Consider the following 27,002-nt stretch of genomic DNA (forward strand, 5'->3'; position numbering starts at 1 on the left):
GAGGGGTAGGCAGCAGCAGCAGCTGCAGTGAAACCCCAGGAAGGGCAGTTTGGCAGTACCAGGGTCTGTGCTACAGACCACTGGGACCCTGGGATTGTGCCAACTATGCAAGGATGGCATAGAGGGGGCAATTCCATGATCATAGACATGTTACATGGCCATATTCGGAGTTACCATTGTGAAGCTACATATAGGTAGTGACCTATATGTAGTGCACGCGTGTAATGGTGTCCCCGCACTCACAAAGTCCGGGGAATTGGCCCTGAACAATGTGGGGGCACCTTGCTAGTGCCAGGGTGCCCTCACACTAAGTAACTTTGCACCTAACCTTTACCAGGTAAAAGTTAGACATATAGGTGACTTATAAGTTACTTAAGTGCAGTGTAAAATGGCTGTGAAATAACGTGGACGTTATTTCACTCAGGCTGCAGTGACAGGCCTGTGCAAGAATTGTCAGAGCTCCCTATGGGTGGCAAAAGAAATGCTGCAGCCCATAGGGATCTCCTGGAACCCCAATACCCTGGGTACCTCAGTACCATATACTAGGGCAGTGGTTCCCAAACTGTGCGCCGCGGCTCCTTGGTGCGCCGTCAAAATTAGCCAGGGGCGCCGCACACAGTCTGGAAACCACTCGGAGGTGCTTTTAATTGGTAGCTTTTCACCGTGGTTTTGGAAACAAAACCCCCTGCATTAATTATTGTGACCAGCCGAGGGCGCCAGCGTACCATTAATAATATCCCTATGACAAAAGAAAAGAAATAATTTAAAATAAATGGTTTTCAGGAACCTGAACGAGAGAATTAAGAAGTCAAACTGTAAATAGTGTAGGTACAGGTACAGGCTGGGATTACGTTCCCCCACCCGCCAAAAAAAAGTAACATAATGGGGAGCCGTGGCCAACACGGCCAAGAGGTCAAAGGAGCCGGGGATCGAAAAAGTTTGGGAACCACTGTACTAGGGAATTATAAGGGTGTTCCAGTAAGCCAATGTAAATTGGTAAAATTGGTCACTAGCCTGTTAGTGACAATTTGGAAAGAAATGAGAGAACATAACCACTGAGGTTCTGGTTAGCAGATCCTCAGTGAGACAGTTAGGCACTACACAGGGAATACACACATATAGGCCACAAACGTATGAGCACTGGGGTCCTGACTTGCAGGGTCCCAGTGACACATAACAAACATACTGAAAACATAGGGTTTTCACTATGAGCACTGGGCCCTGGCTAGCAGGATCCCAGTGAGACAGTGAAAACACCCTGGCATACACTCACAAACAGGCCAAAAGTTGGAGTAACAAGGCTAGAAAGAGGCTACTTTCTCACACAACCCCCCCCCCAAACGAAGGACAATAAGGCTAACCTTGGCCAGTTGAGGCTTTATTGTCTAAGTGGTGATAAGTAGAGAGTAGCTCTGCAATAGACTGGTTACTCCCTTTATCATCCACTATATGGTTACTTCCCTGTGTGGATGTAAACCACACTGTTTGAAGTTTTTTAGCTAAGCAACAATGTGAAGATGTATTTTCAGAGTTTCTATCAGTAAGTTTTAGTTTAGAGCAGTGGGAATTGTCCACTGAACCTATTTGTGGTGATGGAAATGCCAGACAGGGATGCTGTCTCAATAAAGCCATAGCTGGGCAAAAACTTTGTCCATATGTGTGAGAAGGTAGCCTCTTTCTAGCCTTGTTACCCCCACTTTTGGCCTGTTTGTGAGTGTATGTCAGGGTGTTTGTCACTGTTTTCACTGTCTCACTGGGATCCTGATAGCCAGGCCTCAGTGCTCATAGTGAAAACACTATGTTTTCAGTATGTTTGTTATGTGTCACTGGGATCCTGCTGGTCAGGACCCCAGTGCTCATAGGTTTGTGGCCTATATGTATGTGTCACTGGGACCCTGTCACACAGGGCCCCAGTGCTCATAGGTGTGCATGTATATGTTCCCTGTGTGGTGCCTAACTGTCTCACTGAGGCTCTGCTAACCAGAACCTCAGTGGTTATGCTCTCTCATTACTTTCAAATTGTCACTAACAGGCTAGTGACCAATTTTACCAATTTACATTGGCTTACTGGAACACCCTTATAATTCCCTAGTACATGGTACTGAGGTACCCAGGGTATTGGGGTTCCAGGAGATCCCTATGGGCTGCAGCATTTCTTTTGCCACCCATAGGGAGCTCTGACAATTCTTACACAGGCCTGCCACTGCAGCCTGAGTGAAATAACGTCCACGTTATTTCACAGCCATTTTACACTGCACTTAAGTAACTTATAAGTCACCTATATGTCTAACCTTTACCTGGTAAAGGTTAGGTGCAAAGTTACTTAGTGTGAGGGCACCCTGGCACTAGCCAAGGTGCCCCCACATTGTTCAGAACCAATTCACTGAACTTTGTGAGTGCGGGGACACCATTACACGCGTGCACTACTTATAGGTCACTACCTATATGTAGCTTCACCATGGTAACTCCGAATATGGCCATGTAACATGTCTATGATCATGGAATTGCCCCCTCTATGCCATCCTGGCATTGTTGGTACAATTCCATGATCCCAGTGGTCTGTAGCACAGACCCTGGTACTGCCAAACTGCCCTTCCTGGGGTTTCACTGCAGCTGCTGCTGCTGCCAACCCCTCAGACAGGCAGCTGCCCTCCTGGGGTCCAGCCAGGCCTGGCCCAGGATGGCAGAACAAAGAACTTCCTCTGAGAGAGGGTGTGACACCCTCTCCCTTTGGAAAATGGTGTGAAGGCAGGGGAGGAGTAGCCTCCCCCAGCCTCTGGAAATGCTTTGTTGGGCACAGATGTGCCCAATTCTGCATAAGCCAGTCTACACCGGTTCAGGGACCCCTTAGCCCCTGCTCTGGCGCGAAACTGGACAAAGGAAAGGGGAGTGACCACTCCCCTGACCTACACCTCCCCTGGGAGGTGTCCAGAGCTCCTCCAGTGTGCTCCAGACCTCTGCCATCTTGGAAACAGAGGTGCTTCTGGCACACTGGACTGCTCTGAGTGGCCAGTGCCACCAGGTGACGTCAGAGACTCCTGCTGATAGGCTCCTTCAGGTGTTAGTAGCCTTTCCTCTCTCCTAGGTAGCCAAACCCTCTTTTCTGGCTATTTAGGGTCTCTGTCTCTGGGGAAACTTTAGATAACGAATGCATGAGCTCAGCCGAGTTCCTCTGCATCTCTCTCTTCACCTTCTGATAAGGAAACGACCGCTGACCGCGCTGGAAGCCTGCAAACCTGCAACATAGTAGCAAAGACGACTACTGCAACTCTGTAACGCTGATCCTGCCGCCTTCTCGACTGTTTTCCTGCTTGTGCATGCTGTGGGGGTAGTCTGCCTCCTCTCTGCACCAGAAGCTCCGAAGAAATTTCCCGTGGGTCGACGGAATCTTCCCCCTGCAACCGCAGGCACCAAAAAGCTGCATCACCGGTCCCTTGGGTCTCCTCTCAGCACAACGAGCGAGGTCCCTCGAATCCAGCAACGCTGTCCAAGTGACCCCCACAGTCCAGTGACTCTTCAGCCCAAGTTTGGTGGAGGTAAGTCCTTGCCTCACCTCGCTGGGCTGCATTGCTGGGAACCGCGACTTTGCAGCTACTCCGGCCCCTGTGCACTTCCGACGGAAATCCTTCGTGCACAGCCAAGCCTGGGTCCACGGCACTCTAACCTGCATTGCACAACTTTCTAAGTTGGTCTCCGGCGACGTGGGACTCCTTTGTGCAACTTCGGCGAGCACCGTTTCACGCATCCTCATAGTGCCTGTTTCTGGCACTTCTCTGGGAGCTACCTGCTTCAGTGAGGGCTCTTTTTCTTGCTCGACGTCCCCTCTCTCTTCAGGTCCAATTTGCGACCTCCTGGTCCCTTCTGGGCCCCAGCAGCGTCCAAAAACGCCAAACGCACGATTTGCGTGTAGCAAGATTTGTTGGCGTCCTTCCGGCGGGAAAACACTTCTGCACGACTCTCAAAGGCGAGTGGGATCCGTTCACCAAAGGGGAAGTCTCTAGCCCTTTTCGTTCCTGCAGAAACCTCAGCTTCTTCTGTCCAGTCGAAGCTTCTTTGCACCCGCAGCTGGCATTTCCTGGGCATCTGCCCATCTCCGACTTGCTTGTGACTTTTGGACTTGGTCCCCTTGTTCCACAGGTACCCTAGATTGGAAATCCACAGTTGTTGCATTGCTGGTTTGTGTCTTTCCTGCATTATTCCTCTAACACGACTACTTTGTCCTTAGGGGAACTTTGGTGCACTTTGCACTCACTTTTCAGGGTCTTGGGGAGGGTTATTTTTCTAACTCTCACTATTTTCTAATAGTCCCAGCGACCCTCTACAAGGTCACATAGGTTTGGGGTCCATTCGTGGTTCGCATTCCACTTTTGGAGTATATGGTTTGTGTTGCCCCTATCCCTATGTTTCCCCATTGCATCCTATTGTAACTATACATTGTTTGCACTGTTTTCTAAGACTATACTGCATATTTTTGCTATTGTGTATATATATCTTGTGTATATTTCCTATACTCTCACTGAGGGTACACTCTAAGATACTTTGGCATATTGTCATAAAAATAAAGTACCTTTATTTTTAGTATAACTGTGTATTGTGTTTTCTTATGATATTGTGCATATGACACTAAGTGGTACTGTAGTAGCTTCACACGTCTCCTAGTTCAGCCTAAGCTGCTCTGCTAAGCTACCATTATCTATCAGCCTAAGCTGCTAGACACCCTATACACTAATAAGGGATAACTGGGCCTGGTGCAAGGTGCAGGTACCCCTTGGTACTCACTACAAGCCAGTCCAGCCTCCTACAATATGGCTGGAAGAGAGAACAGGGATGCTGTTTCTCTTGATTTGGAGTAGGGCAGGGATGCTGTCCTATGAGCTCCACACTAGGGCAGGGATGCTGTCCTAAGTGTTGTGAGGCAGTGCAGAGTTTCTGCACTAAAGTTTCTCTGGGAGGGTTGGAGGGATGCTCCATGTTCACTAAAATGGTGCTCTTTTTGTCACCAATGTTAGTTATCCCACAGAGAGGTACTTCCACCTCAGGGAGTACAGCTATGCCAGCTGATGATTCCCTTGGAACAGGTGCCACCCCAGGAGAAGTTTCTCCCACCACACTAATGGTATCCTGAATGGTAGGGTGGTTAGGGGATACTGTGATACCCTTTTTACCTGTTGATGGAGAGGGATCCTGAGTTTTCAGGCCTTCTCTCCTTTGCTTTTTCATTTCAGTAGAAATGAGAGGGAACAATTCCTCAGGGATGCCCAGCATGGCTGCATGGGCATAAAACTCTACATCAGCCCAACCTGAGGCCTCTAGGTCATTACCTAAGAGACAGTCTACTGGTAAGCTAGGTGATACCACCACCTGCTTAGGGCCAGTAACTCCACCCCAACTAAACTGAATTATAGCTAAGGGAAGAAACTTAGTGGAGTTATGGACATCAATAATTTTATACTGTTGTCCAATGATGTGTTGATCAGGGTGCACTAGGTTTTCAGTCACCAAAGTGATACTGGCACCTGTGTCCCTGTAGGCCAAGGCCTCAACACCATTTATTGAAACTGTCTGCCTGTACTTATCCATTGTAAGGGGACAAGCAGCCAGTGTGGCAAGGCCAATGCCACTAGGTGTGACAGAAACTGTCTTGGGACTGACTACCCCAGTTTCTACTATGGACCCATAAGTGAACCCAACTACACCCTTAACTTGACTGTTGCCAGCAGTCCCACCACTAGTACCACTACTGCTAGGGGCACGAGAGCTTGATGTATTAGTGGTGGTAGGCTCAGGGGGTTTACCTGGACAGGACTTATCCCCTGGCCTCTATTTTTACACACAAAGCACCAAGGCTTTTTAAATTGTGTAGGTTGAGAAGAAGAGGAAGAATTTGTTTTATCCCCACCCCCTGAAGAGTGTTTAAGATTTGAAGTGGGATCTTTGGTTTTACCCTTATCCCCATGCTTATCTTGAGATTTTTCACCATCTTTCTTCTTAGTGTTCTCTTTGTCACCCCCCTGTATGAACTTTTCTGATCACCCTTGTTCTGACCCATTTGTCTGCCTTCTTTCCCAATTCTTGGGGAGAGGTCAGATCAGAGTCCACCAAGTACTGGTGCAACAAATCAGACACACAATTATTAAGAATATGCTCTCTCAGGATCAAGTTATACAGGCTGTCATAATCAGTAATTTTACTGCCATGTAACCACCCCTCCAAGGCCTTCACTGAATGGTCAATGAAATCAACCCAGTCTTGTGAAGACTCCTTTTTGGTCTCTCTGAACTTTATCCTGTACTGTTCAGTGGTTAAGCCATAACCATCCAGGAGTGCATTCTTAAGAACTTTGTAATCATTAGCTTCATTTTCTTTTACAGTAAGGAGCCTATCCCTACCTTTTCCACTAAATGATAGCCATAGGATAGCAGCCCACTGCCTTTGAGGGACATCCTGTACAACACAGGCCCTCTCAAGTGCAGCAAACCACTTGTTAATGTCATCCCCCTCCTTATAAGGGGGAACTATCTAATGCAGATTCCTGGAATCATGCTCTTTTGCAGGATGACTATGGGGAATACTGCTGCTGCCACCATGGGTTTCTAAACCCAACTTCTGTCTTTCCTTCTCTAATTCTAAAGACTGTCTATCCAAATCCAGCTGTTGCTTTTTAAGCTTCAGTCTGGTTTTTTCCACCCTCAACTTATTGAGTTCCCTTTCTAACAATCTGTCATCAGGGTTCGTGGGAGGGACATTTCTAGATACAGAGGTATGATGGGAATGAACAGAAGGAGACCTGTCCCTTACAGAGGGCACCCTAACAGCTTGGCTAACAGAAACATCAGTACCACTGTGGTGTGAATAAATGCTTTTGCGATGATGTGAGACAACACTATTTGTATGGTGTGGCTCTTCATCATTACCAACTATGCTAGACTGTCTTGTAATGGGGAGGCTAAGAAGTTTCTTTCCTGAACCTTTACCTGGGGGAGTCCCTGGATCAGATTGAGAACCATTAGCTACTTTTTCAACAGATGGGGCACTTTTACCCTTATCCTGTTCTCTAAGCATATTAAGTAACAGTTCCAAGGAAGGGTTCTTCCCTACACTCAAACCTCTCTCAAAGCAGAGACTCCTTGCTCCTTTCCAGCTAAGGTGATCATATGCAAGTTTGGACAGATCAACATTTTGGCCTGTGCCAGACATTTTTAGAGAGAGTTAAAGTGATAGAAAAAGAGAAAAAGTTTGTCAGAGCTTTTAGAAAGACAGAGAAAAAAACTTTTTAAACTTTTTAGAACTTTTTAGAAAGTTTAGAAGTACTTTTCAGCACTTAGAAAAGAGTGAAAAGAGGAAATGCTAAACTTTTTGGCTATGTGTATATACACTGAACTTGTTTTGTATATTTTTCTCTTATGAAAAGTACAATGACAAGAGTGGTAAGTAGTCTCAAAGCACTTATCCCACCACTGCACAACCAATGTAGGAGGCTGGACTGGCTTGTAGTGAGTACCAAGGGGTACTTGCACCTTGCACCAGGCCCAGTTATCCCTTATTAGTGTATAGGGTGTCTAGCAGCTTAGGCTGATAGATAATGGTAGCTTAGCAGAGCAGCTTAGGCTGAACTAGGAGACGTGTGAAGCTACTACAGTACCACTTAGTGTCATATGCACAATATCATAAGAAAACACAATACACAGTTATACTAAAAATAAAGGTACTTTATTTTTATGACAATATGCCAAAGTATCTTCGAGTGTACCCTCAGTGAGAGGATAGGAAATATACACAAGATATATATACAGAATAGCAAAAATATGCAGTATAGTCTTCGAAAACAGTGCAAACAATGTATAGTTACAATAGGATGCAATGGGGAAACATAGGGATAGGGGCAACACAAACCATATACTCCAAAAGTGGAATGCGAACCACGAATGGACCCCAAATCTATGTGACCTTGTAGAGGGTCGCTGGGACTATTAGAAAATAGTGAGAGTTAGAAAAATAACCCTCCCCAAGACCCTGAAAAGTGAGTGCAAAGTGCACTAAAGTTCCCCTAAGGACAAATAAGTCGTTTTAGAGGAATAATGCAGGAAAGACCCAAACCAACAATGCAACAACGATGGATTTCCAATCTGGGGTACCTGTGGAACAAGGGGACCAAGTCCAAAAGTCACAAGCAAGTCGGAGATGGGCAGATGCCCAGGAAATGCCAGCTGCGGGTGCAAAGAAGCTTCTACTGGACAGAAGAAGCTGAGGTTTCTGCAGGAACGCAAATAGCTAGAGACTTCCCCTTTGGAGGACCGATCCCTCTCGCCTTGTAGAATCGTGCAGAAGTGTTTTCCTGCCGATAAAACGCCAACAAGCCTTGATAGCTGCAAATCGTGCGATTTGCGTTTTTGGATGCTGCTGTGGCCCAGGAGGGACCAGGAGGTTGCAAATTGGACCAGGAGGTAGAGGGGTTGTCGAGCAAGACAAAACACCCTCTTAGCAGCAGGTAGCTCCCGGAGAAGTGCCAGGTACAAGCACTACGAGGATGCGTGAAACGGTGCTCACCCGAAGTCGCACAAAGAAGTCCCACGTCGCCGGAGAACAACTTAGGAGGTCGTGCAATGCAGGTTAAAGTGCCGTGGACCCAGGCTGGAACGTGCACAAAGGATTTCCGCCGGAAGTGCACGGAGGCCGGAGTAGCTGCAAAAGTCGCGGTTCCCAGCAATGCAGTCTAGCGAGGTGAGGCAAGGACTTACCTCCACCAAACTTGGACTGAAGAGTCACTGGACTGTGGGGGCCACTTGGACAGAGTTGCTGGATTCGAGGGACCTCGCTCGTCGTGCTGAGAGGAGACCCAAGGGACCGGTAATGCAGATTTTTGGTGCCTGCGGTTGCAGGGGGAAGATTCCGTCGACCCACGGGAGATTTCTTCGGAGCTTCTAGTGCAGAGAGGAGGCAGACTACCCCCACAGCATGCACAAGCAGGAAAACAGTCGAGAAGGCGGCAGGATCAGCGTTACAGAGTTGCAGTAGTCGTCTTTGCTACTATGTTACAGGTTTGCAGGCTTCCAGCGCGGTCAGCAGTCGATTCCTTGGCAGAAGGTGAAGAGAGAGATCCAGAGGAACTCGGATGAGCTCTTGCATTCGTTATCTAAAGTTTCCCCAGAGACAGAGACCCTAAATAGCCAGAAAAGAGGGCTTGGCTACTTAGGAGAGAGGATAGGCTAGCAACACCTAAAGGAGCCTATCAGAAGGAGTCTCTGACGTCACCTGGTGGCACTGGCCACTCAGAGCAGTCCAGTGTGCCAGCAGCACCTCTGTTTCCAAGATGGCAGAGGTCTGGCGCACACTGGAGGAGCTCTGGACACCTCCCAGGGGAGGTGCAGGTCAGGGGAGTGGTCACTCCCCTTTCCTTTGTCCAGTTTCGCGCCAGAGCAGGGCTAAGGGGTCCCCTGAACCGGTGTAGACTGGCTTATGCAGAATTGGGCACATCTGTGCCCAAGAAAGCATTTCCAGAGGCTGGGGGAGGCTACTCCTCCCCTGCCTTCACACCATTTTCCAAAGGGAGAGGGTGTAACACCCTCTCTCAGAGGAAGTCCTTTGTTCTGCCATCCTGGGCCTGGCCTGGCTGGACCCCAGGAGGGCAGATGCCTGTCTGAGGGGTTGGCAGCAGCAGCAGCTGCAGTGAAACCCCAGGAAGGGCAGTTTGGCAGTACCAGGGTCTGTACTACAGACCACTGGGATCATGGGATTGTGCCAACTATGCCAGGATGGCATAGAGGGGGCAATTCCATGATCATAGACATGTTACATGGCCATATTCGGAGTTACCATTGTGAAGCTACATATAGGTAGAGACCTATATGTAGTGCACGCGTGTAATGGTGTCCCCGCACTCACAAAGTCCGGGGAATTGGCCCTGAACAATGTGGGGGCACCTTGGCTAGTGCCAGGGTGCCCTCACACTAAGTAACTTTGCACTTAACCTTTACCAGGTAAAGGTTAGACATATAGGTGACTTATAAGTTACTTAAGTGCAGTGTAAAATGGCTGTGAAATAACGTGGACGTTATTTCACTCAGGCTGCAGTGGCAGGCCTGTGTAAGAATTGTCAGAGCTCCCTATGGGTGGCAAAAGAAATGCTGCAGCCCATAGGGATCTCCTGGAACCGCAATACCCTGGGTACCTCAGTACCATATACTAGGGAATTATAAGGGTGTTCCAGTAAGCCAATGTAAATTGGTAAAATTGGTCACTAGCCTGTTAGTGACAATTTGGAAAGAAATGAGAGAGCATCACTGTAGGAAAGTACCATCTTGCCTGGCATGTTACCCCCATTTTTCACTGTATGTATGTTGTTTTAGTTGTATGTGTCACTGGGACCCTGGTAACCCAGGGCCCCAGTGCTCATAAGTGTGCCTGTATGTGTTCCCTGTGTGGTGCCTAACTGTCTCACTGAGGCTCTGCTAACCAGAACCTCAGTGGTTATGCTCTCTCATTACTTTCAAATTGTCACTAACAGGCTAGTGACCAATTTTTACCAATTTACATTGGCTTACTGGAACACCCTTATAATTCCCTAGTATATGGTACTGAGGTACCCAGGGTATTGGGGTTCCAGGAGATCCCTATGGGCTGCAGCATTTCTTTTGCCACCCATAGGGAGCTCTGACAATTCTTACACAGGCCTGCCACTGCAGCCTGAGTGAAATAACGTCCACGTTATTTCACAGCCATTTTACACTGCACTTAAGTAACTTATAAGTCACCTATATGTCTAACCTTTACCTGGTAAAGGTTAGGTGCAAAGTTACTTAGTGTGAGGGCACCCTGGCACTAGCCAAGGTGCCCCCACATTGTTCAGAGCCAATTCCCTGAACTTTGTGAGTGCGGGGACACCATTACACGCGTGCACTACATATAGGTCACTTCCTATATGTAGCTTCACAATGGTAACTCCGAATATGGCCATGTAACATGTCTATGATCATGGAATTGCCCCCTCTATGCCATCCTGGCATAGTTGGCACAATCCCATGATCCCAGTGGTCTGTAGCACAGACCCTGGTACTGCAAACTGCCCTTCCTGGGGTTTCACTGCAGCTGCTGCTGCTGCCAACCCCTCAGACAGGCATCTGCCCTCCTGGGGTCCAGCCAGGCCTGGCCCAGGATGGCAGAACAAAGAACTTCCTCTGAGAGAGGGTGTGACACCCTCTCCCTTTGGAAAATGGTGTGAAGGCAGGGGAGGAGTAGCCTCCCCCAGCCTCTGGAAATGCTTTGTTGGGCACAGATGTGCCCAATTCTGCATAAGCCAGTCTACACCGGTTCAGGGACCCCTTAGCCCCTGCTCTGGCGCGAAACTGGACAAAGGAAAGGGGAGTGACCACTCCCCTGACCTGCACCTCCCCTGGGAGGTGTCCAGAGCTCCTCCAGTGTGCTCCAGACCTCTGCCATCTTGGAAACAGAGGTGCTGCTGGCACACTGGACTGCTCTGAGTGGCCAGTGCCACCAGGTGACGTCAGAGACTCCTGCTGATAGGCTCTTTGAGGTGTTAGTAGCCTATCCTCTCTCCTAGGTAGCCAAACCCTCTTTTCTGGCTATTTAGGTCTCTGTCTCTGGGGAAACTTCAGATAACGAATGCATGAGCTCAGCCGAGTTCCTCTGCATCTCTCTCTTCACCTTCTGATAGGGAAACGACCGCTGACCGCGCTGGAAGCCTGCAAACCTGCAACATAGTAGCAAAGACGACTACTGCAACTCTGTAACGCTGATCCTGCCGCCTTCTCGACTGTTTTCCTGCTTGTGCATGCTGTGGGGGTAGCCTGCCTCCTCTCTGCACCAGAAGCTCCGAAGAAATCTCCCGTGGGTCGACGGAATCTTCCCCCTGCAACCGCAGGCACCAAAAAGCTGCATTACCGGTCCCTTTGGTCTCCTCTCAGCACGACGAGCGAGGTCCCTCGAATCCAGCGACTCTGTCCAAGTGACCCCCACAGTCCAGTGACTCTTCAGTCCAAGTTTGGTGGAGGTAAGTCCTTGCCTCACCTCGCTGGGCTGCATTGATGGGAACCGCGACTTTGCAGCTACTCCGGCCCCTGTGCACTTTCGGCGGAAATCCTTTGTGCACAGCCAAGCCTGGGTCCACAGCACTCTAACCTGCATTGCACGACTTTCTAAGTTGGTCTCCGGCGACGTGGGACTCCTTTGTGCAACTTCGGCAAGCACTGTTTCACGCATCCTCGTAGTGCCTGTTTCTGGCATTTTTCCGGGTGCTACCTGCTTCAGTGAGGGCTCTTTGTCTTGCTCGACGTCCCCTCTCTCTTCAGGTCCAATTTGCGACCTCCTGGTCCCTCCTGGGCTCCAGCAGCGTCCAAAAAACGCCAAATGCACGATTTGCAAGTAGCAAGGCTTGTTGGCATCCTTTCGGCGGGTAAACACTTCTGCACAACTCTCCACGGCGAGTGGGATCCGTCCACCAAAGGAAAAGTCTCTAGCCCTTTTCATTCCTGCAGAAACCTCAGCTTCTTCTGTCCAGTCGAAGCTTCTTTGCACCCGCAGCTGGCATTTCCTGGGCATCTGCCCATCTCCGACTTGCTTGTGACTTTTTGACTTGGTCCCCTTGTTCCACAGGTACCCTAGATTGGAAATCCACAGTTGTTGCATTGCTGGTTTGTGTCTTTCCTGCATTATTCCTCTAACATGACTACTTTGTCCTTAGGGGAACTTTAGTGCACTTTGCACTCACTTTTCAGGGTCTTGGGGAGGGTTATTTTTCTAACTCTCACTATTTTCTAATAGTCCCAGCGACCCTCTACAAGGTCACATAGGTTTGGGGTCCATTCGTGGTTCGCATTCCACTTTTGGAGTATATGGTTTGTGTTGCCCCTATACCTATGTTTCCCCATTGCATCCTATTGTAACTATACATTGTTTGCACTGTTTTCTAAGACTATACTGCATATTTTTGCTATTGTGTATATATATCTTGTGTATATTTCCTATCTTCTCACTGAGGGTACACTCTAAGATACTTTGGCATATTGTCATAAAAATAAAGTACCTTTATTTTTAGTATAACTGTGTATTGTGTTTTCTTATGATATTGTGCATATGACACTAAGTGGTACTGTAGTGGCTTCACACGTCTCCTAGTTCAGCCTAAGCTGCTCTGCTAAGCTACCATTATCTATCAGCCTAAGCTGCTAGACACCCTATACACTAATAAGGGATAACTGGGCCTGGTGCAAGGTGCAAGTACCCCTTGGTACTCACTACAAGCCAGTCCAGCCTCCTACAATCACCACTGAGGTTCTGGTTAGCAGAGCCTCAGTGAGACAGTTAGGCACTACACAGGGAACACACACATATATGCCACAAACTTATGAGCACTGGGGTCCTGACTAGCAGGGTCCCAGTGACACATAACAAACATACTGAAAACATAGGGTTTTCACTATGAGCACTGGGCCCTGGCTAGCAGGATCCCAGTGAGACAGTGAAAACACCCTGGCATACACTCACAAACAGGCCAAAAGTGGGGGTAACAAGGCTAGAAAGAGGCTACTTTCTCACAGTGGGGAACAGATTGCACCACTTCAGGGGAAAATCCAAACAATTATTGATTGGGTTCCCCCTACTATTGAGACTCAGGTGAGAGCCTTCCTAGGCCTCACTGGGTATTACAGGAGGTTCATTAAGAACTATGGCTCCATTGCAGCCCCTCTTAATGACCTCACCTCCAAGAAAATGCCTAAATAGGTATTATGGACAGCAAACTGTCAGAAAGCTTTTGAGGAGCTGAAGCAGGCCATGTGCTCTGCACCTGTCCTGAAAAGCCCTTGTTACTCTAAAAAAGTCTATGTCCAAACTGATGCATCTGAATTAGGAGTAGGGGCAGTCCTATCACAACTTAATTCTGAGGGCCAGGATCAACCTGTTGCTTTTATTAGTAGGAGGTTGACCCCTAGAGAAAAGAGTTGGTCTGCCATTGAGAGGGAGGCCTTTGCTGTGGTCTGGGCACTGAAGAAGTTGAGGCCATACCTGTTTGGCACTCACTTCATTGTTCAAACAGACCACAAACCTCTACTTTGGCTAAAACAAATGAAAGGTGAAAATCCTAAATTGTTGAGGTGGTCCATATCCCTACAGGGAATGGACTATACAGTGGAACATAGACCTGGGAGTAGCCACTCCAATGCAGATGGACTCTCCAGATATTTCCACTTAGACAATGAAGACTCATCAGGTCATGGCTAGTCTTATTGTCCTTCGTTTGGGGGGGGGGGTTGTGCAGGAAAGTACCATCTTGCCTGGCATGTTACCCCCATTTTTCACTGTATATATGTTGTTTTAGTTGTATGTGTCACTGGGACCCTGTGCTCATAAGTGCCTGAATGTGTTACCTGTGTAGTGACTAACTGTCTCACTGAGGCTCTGCTAATCAGAACCTCAGTGGTTATGCTCTCTCATTTCTTTCCAAATTGTCACTAACAGGCTAGTGACTATTTTTACCAATTTACATTGGCTTACTGGAACACCCTTATAATTCCATAGTATATGGTACTGAGGTACCCAGGGTATTGGGGTTCCAGGAGATCCCTATGGGCTGCAGCATTTCTTTTGCCACCCATAGGGAGCTCTGACAATTCTTACACAGGCCTGCCACTGCAGCCTGAGTGAAATAACGTCCACGTTATTTCACAGCCATTTTACACTGCACTTAAGTAACTTATAAGTCACCTATATGTCTAACCTTTACCTGGTAAAGGTTAGGTGCAAAGTTACTTAGTGTGAGGGCACCCTGGCACTAGCCAAGGTGCCCCCACATTGTTCAGGGCCAATTTCCCTGACTTTGTGAGTGCGGGGACACCATTACACGCGTGCACTACATATAGGTCACTACCTATATGTGGCTTCACAATGGTAACTCCGAATATGGCCATGTAACATGTCTATGATCATGGAATTGCCCCCTCTATGCCATCCTGGCATAGTTGGCACAATCCCATGATCCCAGTGGTCTGTAGCACAGACCTTGGTACTGCCAAACTGCCCTTCCTGGGGTTTCACTGCAGCTGCCTCTGCTGCCAACCCCTCAGACAGGTTTCTGCCCTCCTGGGGTCAAGCCAGGCTTGTCCCAGGATGGCAGAACAAAGGACTTCCTCTGAGAGAGGGTGTTACACCCTCTCCCTTTGGAAAATGGTGTGAAGGCAGGGTAGGAGTAGCCTCCCCCAGCCTCTGGAAATGCTTTCATGGGCACCTTTGGTGCCCATTTCTGCATAAGCCAGTCTACACCGGTTCAGGGACCCCTTAGCCCAGTTCTGGCGCGAAACTGGACAAAGGAAAGGGGAGTGACCACTCCCCTGACCTGCACCTCCCCTGGGAGGTGTCCAGAGCTCCTCCAGTGTGCTCCAGACCTCTGCCATCTTGGAAACAGAGGTGCTGCTGGCACACTGGACTGCTCTGAGTGGCCAGTGCCACCAGGTGACGTCAGAGACTCCTTCTGATAGGCTCCTCCAGGTGTTGCTAGCCTATCCTCTCACCTAGGTAGCCAAACCCTCTTTTCTGGCTATTTAGGGTCTCTGTCTCTGGGGAAACTTCAGATAACAAATGCAAGAGCTCAGCCGAGTTCCTCTGCATCTCTCTCTTCACCTTCTGCCAAGGAATCGACTGCTGACCGCGCTGGAAACCTGCAAAACTGCAACATAGTAGCAAAGACGACTACTGCAACTCTGTAACGCTGATCCTGCCGCCTTCTCGACTGTTTTCCTGATGGTGCATGCTGTGGGGGTAGTCTGCCTCCTCTCTGCACTAGAAGCTCCGAAGAAATCTCCCGTGGGTCGACGGAATCTTCCCCCTGCAACCGCAGGCACCAAAAAGCTGCATTACCGGTCCCTTGGGTCTCTTCTCAGCACGACGAGCGAGATCCCTCGAATCCAGCAACTCTGTCCAAGTGACCACCACAGTCCAGTGACTCTTCAGTCCAAGTTTGGTGGAGGTAAGTCCTTGCCTCACCTCGCTAGACTGCATTGCTGGGAACCGCGACTTTTGCAGCTACTCCGGCCCCTGTGCACTTCCGGCGGAAATCCTTTGTGCACATCCAAGCCTGGGTCCACGGCACTCTAACCTGCATTGCACGACTTTCTAAGTTGGTCTCCGGCGACGTGGGACTCCTTTGTGTAACTTCGGTTGAGCACCATTTCACGCATCTTTGTAGTGCCTGTTTCTGGCACTTCTCTGGGTGCTACCTGCTGCTAAGAGGGCTCCTTGTCTTGCTCGGCGTCCCCTCTACCTCCTGGTCCAATTTGCGACCTCCTGGGCCACAGCAGCATCCAAAAACGCTAACCGCACGATTTGCAGCTAGCAAGGCTTGTTGGCGTTTTTTCGGCGGTAAAACCCTTCTGCACGACTCTCCACGGCGAGAGGGATCCGTCCACCAAAGGGGAAGTCTCTATCCCTTTTCGTTCCTGCAGAAACCTCTGCTTCTTCTGTCCAGTAGAACCTTCTTTGCACCCACAGCTGGCATTTCCTGGGCATATGCCCATCTCCGACTTGCTTGTGACTTTTGGACTTGGTCCCCTTGTTCCACAGGTACCCTAGATTGAAAATCCATCATTGTTGCATTGTTGGTTTTTGTCTTTCCTGCATTATTCCTCTAACACGACTTCTTTGTCCTTAGGGGAACTTTAGTGCAGTTTGCACTCACTTTTCAGGGTCTTGGGGAGGGTTATTTTTCTAACTCTCACTATTTTCTAATAGTCCCAGCGACCCTCTACAAGGTCACATAGGTTTGGGGTCCATTCGTGGTTCGCATTCCACTTTTGGAGTATATGGTTTGTGTTGCCCCTATCCCTATGTGTCCCCATTGCATCCTATTGTAACTATACATTGTTTGCACTGTTTTCTAAGACTATACTGCATATTTTTGCTATTGTGTATATATATCTTGTGTATATTTCCTATCCTCTCACTGAGGGTACACTCTAAGATACTTTGGCATATTGTCATAAAAATAAAGTACCTTTATTTTTAGTATAACTGTGTATTGTGTTTTCTTATGATATTGTGCATATGACACTAAGTGGTACTGTAGTAGCTTCACACGTCTCCTAGTTCAGCCTAAGCTGCTCTGCTAAGCTACCATTATCTATCAGCCTAAGCTGCTAGACACCCTATACACTAATAAGGGATAACTGGGCCTGGTGCAAGGTGCAAGTACCCCTTGGTACTAACTACAAGCCAGTCCAGCCTCCTACAATCACCGGTCCTCTGGGTCTCCTCTCAGCATGACGAGCGAGGTCCCTTGAACTCAGCAACTCTGTCCAAGTGACTCCCACAGTCCAGTGACTCTTCAGTCCAAGTTTGGTTGAGGTAAGTCCTTGCCTCCCCACGCTAGACTGCATTGCTGGGAGCCGCGTTGTTTTGCAGCTACTCCGGCTCCTGTGCACTCTTCCAGGATTTCCTTTGTGCACAGCCAAGCCTGGGACCCCAGCACTCTAACCCGCAGTGCACGACCTCCTGAGTTGTCTTCTGGCGTCATGGGACCCTCTTTTGTGACTTTGGGTGAGCTCTGTTTCACTCCACTTTGTAGTGCCTGTTCTGGCGCTTGTCCGGGTGCTGCCTGCTTCTGAGTGGGCTCTTTGTCTTGCTGGACGCCCCCTCTGTCTCCTCACGCAATTGGCGACATCCTGGTCCCTCCTGGGCCACAGCAGCATCCAAAAACCCTAACCATGACCCTTGCAGCTAGCAAGGATTGTTTGCGGTCTTTCTGCACAGAAACACCTCTGCACGACTCTTCACAACGTGGGACATCCATCCTACACACAGAAAGTTTGTAGCCCTTGTCGTTCTTGCAGAATCCACAGCTTCTACCATCCGGTGGCAGCTTCTTTGCACCCACAGCTGGCATTTCCTGGGCATCTGCCCACTCCCGACTTGATCGTGACTTTTGGACCCCTTGTTCCACAGGTACTCTCGTCTGAAAATCCATCGTTGTTGCATTGCTGGTGTTGGTCTTTCCTGCAGAATTCCCCTATCACGACTTCTTTGCTCTTTGGGGAACTTAGGCACACTTTGCACCCACTTTTCAGGGTCTTGGGGTGGGCTATTTTTCTCACCCTCACTCTTTTCTAATAGTCCCAGCGACTCTCTACAAGGTCACATAGGGTTGGGGTCCATTCGTGGTTCGCATTCCACTTCTAGAGTATATGGTTTGCGTTGCCCCTATCCCTATGTGCCCCCATTGCATTCTATTGTGACTATACATTGTTTGCACTGTTTTCTATTGCTATTACTGCATATTTTGGTATTGTGTACATATATCTTGTGTATATTTGGCATCCTCATACTGAGGGTACTCACTGAGATACTTTGGCATATTGTCATAAAAATAAAGTACCTTTATTTTTAGTATATCTGTGTATTGTGTTTTCTTATGATATTGTGCATATGACACTAGTGGTACTGTAGGAGCTTCACTCGTCTCCTAGTTCAGCCTAAGCTGCTCTGCTAAGCTACCATTATCTATCAGCCTAAGCTGCTAGACACCCTATACACTAATAAGGGATACCTGGGCCTGGTGCAAGGTGTAAGTACCTCTTGGTACCCACAACAAGCCAGTCCAGCCTCCTACACAAGTGAACAGTATGTTTACAGCTGCAGAGACTCTGCAGACATGGCAGAGAACTCAGCGCATAAAAATATAGGACAGGACAATCATTTTATGTGCAAAGTTTTTCTCCTCAACTGCAGTTGTAAACTTGCTATTAACTTGTAATTTGTGAATACCAAAAGAGTCATAGGGCCTCATTATGAGTCTGGCGGTGACTAGACCCCCCAGACTCATGGATGGTGGTCGGACCACTGCCAATGCAGCAGTCTGGCCGCCACATTACAACCCTGGCAGTCGGGCCGCCAGGGAACAGCCAGGATCGGCGATCCCAGCAGGCCGGAGGTGGTGCCGGTCCTAATCTGCCAAGGCAGCGCTGCCCTGGGGATTACAACCCCCCTTCTCCACTAGTAATTTCATGGTGGTACCACTGCTATGAAAATGCTGGCAGAGAATGGCCCCCCTGGCCAGCACCCTTGCTTTGCAGACAGTGAACATTGCGAGGATTGGAGAGGTATTTGTTGTAGAAGATTAAAAATAGCAGCCTGGTAGGACCGTAAAGGGCATATTTACAAGAAGTGGCGCCACAGATCCGAAGAGCCACTTTAATTGCATCTCACTGCAGCCCCCTAACGTCACCATGGCAGTGTTGTATTTGCTGTACAGCACACCATGGCTCATGTTAGCACAACAGTGTCATAATTTATCATGCTATTGTGGCACTTTGCTGGATCAGTGCCATAAATGATGGTGCTAGTCCAGCAAAGCACAGGGAGGCCCATAGATTTTTATGGGAGTGTCACTTTAACGCCCACCCTGAGCAGGTATAAAAAATGTAGCAGTGAAATCTTGTACGTTTCACTGCACCATTGTTTCGGGCCTCCATGCATGGGAACGCCCCCCTTGCATACGTTACGCCTGGCGCAGGTATAATCTGGTGCAAAGAGTTACAAAGTGGCATAATGCATGCATTGTGCCACTTTGTAAATATGGCACATGGTGGGGGCCTCCTTAAAGCCTCCTTAGTGTTATTATTATTATTCAAGTCTTCAGATTCAAAAGAGGAAGTGGATTCAATGGCCCCTGTTTCTATTAGTCAACATGTTTCTGGCCACTCTCCCTGTGACTTTCATCATGACGGAGGAAAATAAATCCCTACTACCTCTCTGAAAACGTGAAATTACTTCAATTGCAACATTTAGACGCTGCACACACTCTGCATGCTACAAAAAACACATCTCATACGATTGGTAGAGGAAAATTCTACAGAGTTGACAGAGAATTCTTTCATACATGTAAAGAAATAAGGTTTTGCCCCATGGATCCTCCAGGTGGCAAAACAAACCTGTAGTCACACTAACATCAAGGTCTCGCCCAGGGAATTCTGCTTTACCCAATTGCCGGGGTATCCCATTATCCCACTTGCCTCAATATCGATATCATAGGTTGTTAAAATGTATTTAAAGGAATATGACATCACAGGATGTATACACATCATTTCTATATGAAGCAAAGTGGTATGTCCATTGCAAATTACTTACAGGCATTTGATCTTATTATAGAATGTTCACAAGTGTCCATACTAGCATCGCAGGCCATCATCTCGCCATCACACATGGTTGCATTCCTACTGGAACATACTTCACAAATCAGTGAATGTCCTAAAAATAGAGAAAAATCCAAATTATGAGTTAAACCAACCTTGATGGAAGATTTTGGCACATGATTGACCAAATTTCTTTGCAAAAATGGTTCACATCCAAGGATATGTGCACTGTTTACTTGACAGGTGAACTTGCAATATATTGGTAAAAATCAGGCTAATCCCGTTAACATCAAATTTTAAGCAGAGCAATCTGATAAGATTATTTCACAAAAGTGAGGCTCACTTACCTACCTCCAAACCAGGAGTATGACTGGCGAGGTGCTAACAGTGCGGTGCTCTGTGTAAGGTCCCATGGATTGACTACAGCATGTAGTTATAGGCACACATCTATGGAGGGACCAGATCATCAGACATGTAAATGATTTTGCTGCACACCTACCAACCTGTATAAATGTCTACAGAGATCAGTTCACTTGTAGGTAATGGGAGAATTGTGCACAGTGACAGAAATGACAGGATGTGGAACCCCAGATCTCATTTGTCGAGTGTGGTGTTTTAGGTCTTGGCCTTAAATGTATATCCTACACTTCTTTACCACTACTAAAGTTCTACCTAGACATCTGAATCCCAGGGCTCAATCTTTTCAATAGGTTATCCTGCTGCCTCCACATGCTTTTAACTTCACCAAAGTAACCAAAGTCTTCACATCTGCTCTGAGCCCTGTCACACGCGTGGCAATGATCCCTTCTCTTGATGGCTGCTTCCTGGTAAAGCGATGGCTTAGTGAGAGCTCCATTCCATTCTCACTTATAAAGTGCTGTTAGAGTTGCATCGGACCTAAAATGCACACAGAGAAATATGCTTTCTTGGACTATATGCTTGGAAGCCTAAAATGAAAGTTGCCAATAGATTCCTGGACTCGGTGGTGAGGATAGCCTCTACTGATACGGCCCATCACTCCGCTCACATAGTAGTTAGGAAACTGGCTGGAGAGATTGACATTTGCTGAGGGGGCGGCACTGCATCCAGAGGAACTTAAAGGGTTGCGGGAAAAAAAGAGATTGTGTAACTGTGGGTGGAGGTGGAGGTGGGAGGGAGCATCAGGGAATAGAAGACCTGGTCACTACCTGCAGACACAGGTTGACTGCACACCCCTGGCAGTGATACCCTTAAATGGGTGAGCAGAGGAACGGCACAGGCAAGATCAGTAGCACCTATAGCACACACACTGGTGGGCTACAACGTACCTGAGGTAGTCCTAAATGGAACCCCCTGCCAGGGGACCCTGCAACCTCCTTCCACCGCCCACTCGTGCTATAGGAGGACTTTAATAGATCTTTATCATTGACAGGGCAGTTATTATTGGACAAGATATTCTTCTTGTTATAGGTATAGCTTCAGTATATGGGAGAGATGGGTATGGTCCCGCAAGTAATTCTGAAGGTAACGTATTGACTATTGTTATTTCTATTGCTCTAAAATTAATCCTACACATTTACGATGACCATGGTAACTAGTCTTGAAATATAATCCGTTGTGGTATGATGACTATTTACCAAATGTGCATTTCTTTGAAACGCCTACTTGCACTGAAACATACAACTATAAACAACTGTCTTGGAAAATGACCCTCTCTGAAGGGTCACCCCAAACTTTTTGCCTCCCTCCTCCTTTTTTCTGACCTCGTTTTTGTTGTCGTTTTCGCCCTAAAACATGGTAACATTGTCTCAAACCAAATTGGCTTTTTTAATTTACCTATAATTCCCTGCTAAAGTGCACTAGAAGTGCCCAGAGTCAGTAAATTAAATGCTACTAGTGGGCCTGCAGCACTGATGGTGCACCCACATAAGTAGCCCCTTAACCATGTCTCAGGTCTGCCATTGCCAGGCCTGTGTGCGCAGTTTCACTGCTGCTTTGACGTGGCATTTAAAAGTACTTGCCAAGCTTTAAATTCCTCTTATCTTACACTTACGTCACGCATACACCCCTAAGGTAGGCCCTAGGTAACACATAACGCAGGGTTCTATGTAAGTAAAAGGCAGGATATGTACTTAGAGGTTTTACATTCTCTGATAGTGAAAAAATCCCAAACGTGTTTTTCACTTCTTGAAGCCTGCTCCTCTCGTAGGGGACCATTAGAGATGCCCTTTTATGCTTGTAAGTGGTAGTTTCTAATCTGGGAGGAATATACTCGTCATACTTGGTTTGGTTGAAATGGTAGTGAGAAATCCCACTTACTGATGGAGTTCGATTTTAGATTATTATTTTAGAAATGGCACTTTTATAAAGTAGGCATTTCTCTGCCCTCACTGCCATCTGTGCCGTACAACCTGTCTCCAATCCACATTTGGTCTGTGCTGGTCACCAGCTCCCCTTGTGCATTCCACCCAGATAGCCATAAACTCAGGCCACACAGCTGCATCTGCATTCATCTGCATATAGATGGGTTTCCCTGGGTAGGAAAGGTGGAGGGGCTCTCACTCACACTACAAAGGCCAGTGGCCTGGACTCACATAAAGGACTGATTACCCCCACCAGGTCTCCTGGCAGACAGGCCTGGGTTGAAAGGGGAACTTGTGCACTTCAAAACCACTCTTTGACAGTCCCTTCACTTCAAAGGCACTGTTGGGTATACATTCTGGGTCCGTGACCCCACCAAATCAGACACTTCTGGACCTACAACTAGATTCTGTCAGAGTGACTGAGTGGCTGCCCAAATGCTGCTTCGGGACTGCATTGCTGGAAGGACTGCTGGCCTGCTTGTTACCCTGCTGCCTGCTGACTCTGCCTTCCTCCTCAAGTTCTCTCCAAGCGTTTGGGGTGAGCTTGCCTACTGTTCCGAGGTGTCAGGGCTATCAAAGACTTAGCCAAAGAAGAGAAAATCCAGTGCATTGTAAAATTGCTGCAACGCCTGCAAAATTCGACACAGCACCTGCCAGAATGATGCAGCACCCTTTGCCTCTGCTCAAGGCGTTCTGGGTCTTTCACATATCATCACTGGGCATCAATATATCCCCACACTGCAGTGAGGAACCAAGGCTGCACTCCTGAAAACTGAAGCATCGCCTTGCAGAGTGGAAAGAAACAACACCCCACCATTGAGGCACCAGAAAAATCAACGCACCGCTTTACTTTTCAACGCATCCCACCTCTGCAGCCGCTCCCCATTGTTATTTTTAATGCGTCCCAAGTACTGTATGTTAAAAGGATACAATCACTGATTCTTAAGGTTTGAGATTCATTTAAACCTGTAAAAAAGGATATTTTGACTTTTGCATTTTGGATTGTTGTCATTTTGGTCTTATTTTATTCAGATAAATATTATAAATTTTCCTAAATTGGAGTGGAGTACTTTTTGTGGTGTTTTCATTGTGGTACTATATGAATTATTGCACAAATACTGTACACGTTGCCTTCTAAGTTAAGCCTGCCTGCTCTGTGCCAAGCTACCGGAGAGCGAGCACAGGATAATTTAGGTTGTGTTGTGACTTACCCTGACTAAGGTTGTGGTTCCTATTTGGACAGGGGGCATACTGCTGCCAACTAGAGACCCAATTTCTAACAAACTGCATATGTTATGTTTTGAAAACCAAGAAACAAATAAAAAAAAATGCAAACAGGAGCAACAACACAATCTGTGTATTCACCTTTCTCTACTGAAATACCATAACGTTCTCCAGAGACAATGCCCATCAATATGGACCAAAACAATTTGAACAGAACAGCGGATTGTGAATTTGCCACCTTATAAAGCAAAGCTCTAAATTTAAGAAACATACTTAGACCCCTTGGAGTCTAGCAAAGCTTTCATGATAATATTTCTGCTTGAGCCCTCAAGACTCAGCAGAATGATGTAGGAAAGTACCATCTTGCCTGGCATGTCACCCCCATTTTCACTTTATGTATGTTTGTTTTTGCCCTTGTGTCACTGGGATCCTGCAAGGCAGGACCCCAGTGCTCATAATGTATGCCCTGTATGTGTTCCCTCTGTGGTGCCTAACTGTATCACTGAGGCTCTGCTAACCAGAACCTCAGTGTTTATGCTCTCTCTGCTTTCTAAAATTGTAACTGCAGGCTAGTGACTAATTTTACCAATTCTCATTGGCACACTGGTACACCTATATAATTCCCTTGTATATGGTACTTAGGTACCCAGGGTATTGGGGTTCAGGAGATCCCTATGGGCTGCATAATTTCTTTTGCCACCCATCGGGAGCTCAGACAATTCTTACACAGGACTGCCACTGCAGCCTGAGTGAAATAACGTCCATGTTATTTCACAGCCATTTTTCACTGCACATAAGCAACTTATAAGTCACCTATTTGTCTAACCTTCACTTGGTGAAGGTTAGGTGCCAAGTTACTTACTGTGTGGGCACCCTGGCACTAGCCAAGGTGCCCCCACATCGTTCAGGGCAAATTCCCCGGACCTTGTGAGTGGGGGGACACCATTACACGCGTGCACTGCACATAGGTCACTACCTATGTGTAGCTTCACAATGGTTACTCCGAACATGGCCATGTAACATGTTTAAGATCATGGAATTGTTACCACAATACCATTCTGGTATTGGGGGGATGTAGGAGGCTGGACTGGCTTGTAGTGAGTACCTAGGGGTACTTGCACCTTGCACCAGGCCCAGTTATCCCTTATTAGTGTATAGGGTGTCCAGCAGCATAGGCTGATAGATAATGGTAGCTTAGCAGAGCAGCTTAGGCTGAACTAGGAGATGAGTGAAGCTCCTACAGTACCACCTAGGGTCTGATTACAACTTTGGAGGAGGTGTTAATCCGTCCCAAAAGTGACGGTAAAGTGACGGATATACCACCAGCCGTATTACGAGTTCCATAGGATATAATGGACTCGTAATACGGCTGGTTGTATATCCGTCACTTTACCGTCACTTTTGGGACGGATTAACACCTCCTCCAAAGTTGTAATCAGGCCCTTAGTGTCAGTTGCACAATATCATAAGAAAACACAATACACAGATATACTAAAAATAAAGGTACTTTATTTTTATGACAATATGCCAAAAGTATCTCAGTGAGTACCCTCAGTATGAGGATAGCAAATATACACAAGATATATGTACACAATACCACAATATGCAGTAATAGAATTAGAAAACAGTGCAAACAATGTATAGTTACAATAGGATGCAATGGGGACACATAGGAATAGGGGCAACACAAACCATATACTCCTGAAGTGGAATGCGAACCACGAATGGACCCCAAACCTATGTGACCTTGTAGAGGGTCGCTGGGACTATTAGAAAATAGTAAGGGTTAGAAAAATAGCCCACCCCAAGACCCTGAAAAGTGAGTGCAAAGTGCACTAAAGTTCCCCAAAGGACATAGAAGTCGTGATAGGGGAATTCTGCAGGAAAGACACAAACCAACAATGCAACAACAATGGATTTCCAGTCGAGGGTACCTGTGGAACAAGGGGACCAAGTCCAAAAGTCACAAGTAAGTCGGAGATGGGCAGATGCCCAGGAAATGCCAGCTGTGGGTGCAAAGATGCTGCTACTGGACAGTTGAAGCATAGGTTTCTGCAAGAACGACAAAGGCTAGAGACTTCCCCTTTGGAGGACGGATCCCGCACGCCGTGGAGAGTCGTGCAGAAGTGTTTTCCCGCCGACAGACCGCCAACAAGCCTTGCTAGCTGCAAATCCTGTGGTTAGTATTTTTGGATGCTGCTGTGGCCCAGGAGGGACCAGAATGTCGCAAATTGCGTCAGGGGACATAGGGGGAATCGAGCAAAACAAAGAGCCCTCTCAGCAGCAAGCAGCACCCGGAGAAATGCCAGAAACAAGCACTACGAGGATACGTGAAACGGTGCTCACCCGAAGTTGCACAAAGGAGTCCCACGTCGCCGGAGAACAACTTAGGAGGTCGTGCAATGCAGGTTAGAGTGCCGTGGACACAGGCTGGACTGTGCACAAAGGATTTCCGCCGGAAGTGCACGGAGGCAGGAGTAGCTGCAAAAGTCGCGGTTCCCAGCAATGCAGTCTGGCGTGGGGAGGCAAGGACTTACCTCCACCAAACTTGGACTGAAGAGTCACTGGACTGTGGGAGTCACTTGGACAGAGTTGCTGGATTCAAGGGACCTCGCTCGTCATGCTGAGAGGAGACCCAAGGTACCTGTGATGCAGTTCTTTGGTGCCTGCGGTTGCAGGGGGACGATTCCGTCGACCCACGGGAGATTTCTTTGGAGCTTCTAGTGCAGGGAGGAGGCAGACTACCCCCACAGCATGCACCACCAGGAAAACAGTCGAGAAGGCGGCAGGATCAGCGTTACAGAGTTGCAGTAGTCGTCTTTGCTACTATGTTGCAGTTTTGCAGGCTTCCAGCGCGGTCAGCAGTCGATTCCTTGGCAGAAGGTGAAGAGAGAGATGCAGAGGAACTCGGATGAGCTCTTGCATTCGTTATCTAAGGATTCCCAAGAGACAGAGACCCTAAATAGCCAGAAAAGAGGGTTTGGCTACCTAGGAGAGAGGATAGGCTAGCAACACCTGAAGGAGCCTATCAGAAGGAGTCTCTGACGTCACCTGATGGCACTGGCCACTCAGAGCAGTCCAGTGTGCCAGCAGCACCTCTGTTTCCAAGATGGCAGAGGTCTGGAGCACACTGGAGGAGCTCTGGGCACCTCCCAGGGGAGGTACAGGTCAGGAGAGTGGTCACTCCCCTTTCCTTTGTCCAGTTTCGCGCCAGAGCAGGGCTAAGGGGTCCCTGAACCGGTGTAGACTGGCTTATGCAGAAATGGGCACCAAATGTGCCCATGAAAGCATTTCCAGAGGCTGG

The 27,002-nt window shown here is 47.8% G+C and overlaps 1 protein-coding gene across 2 annotated transcripts in view; it reads right to left on the reverse strand.

Moving 5' to 3' along the window:
• LOC138247473 (phospholipase A2 inhibitor and Ly6/PLAUR domain-containing protein-like) overlaps positions 1-27,002 on the reverse strand; it is a 725,203-nt gene that overhangs the window by 69,302 nt on the left and 628,899 nt on the right. For both annotated transcript variants that reach the window (XM_069202094.1, XM_069202093.1), the window contains exon 2: positions 20,128-20,247. In XM_069202094.1, coding sequence (XP_069058195.1) covers positions 20,128-20,247 — 120 coding nt within the window. The remainder of the gene's footprint in view (positions 1-20,127; positions 20,248-27,002) is intronic.

Source organism: Pleurodeles waltl, chromosome 7 (genome assembly GCF_031143425.1).
Source record: "Pleurodeles waltl isolate 20211129_DDA chromosome 7, aPleWal1.hap1.20221129, whole genome shotgun sequence".
NCBI lineage: Eukaryota > Metazoa > Chordata > Amphibia > Caudata > Salamandridae > Pleurodeles > Pleurodeles waltl.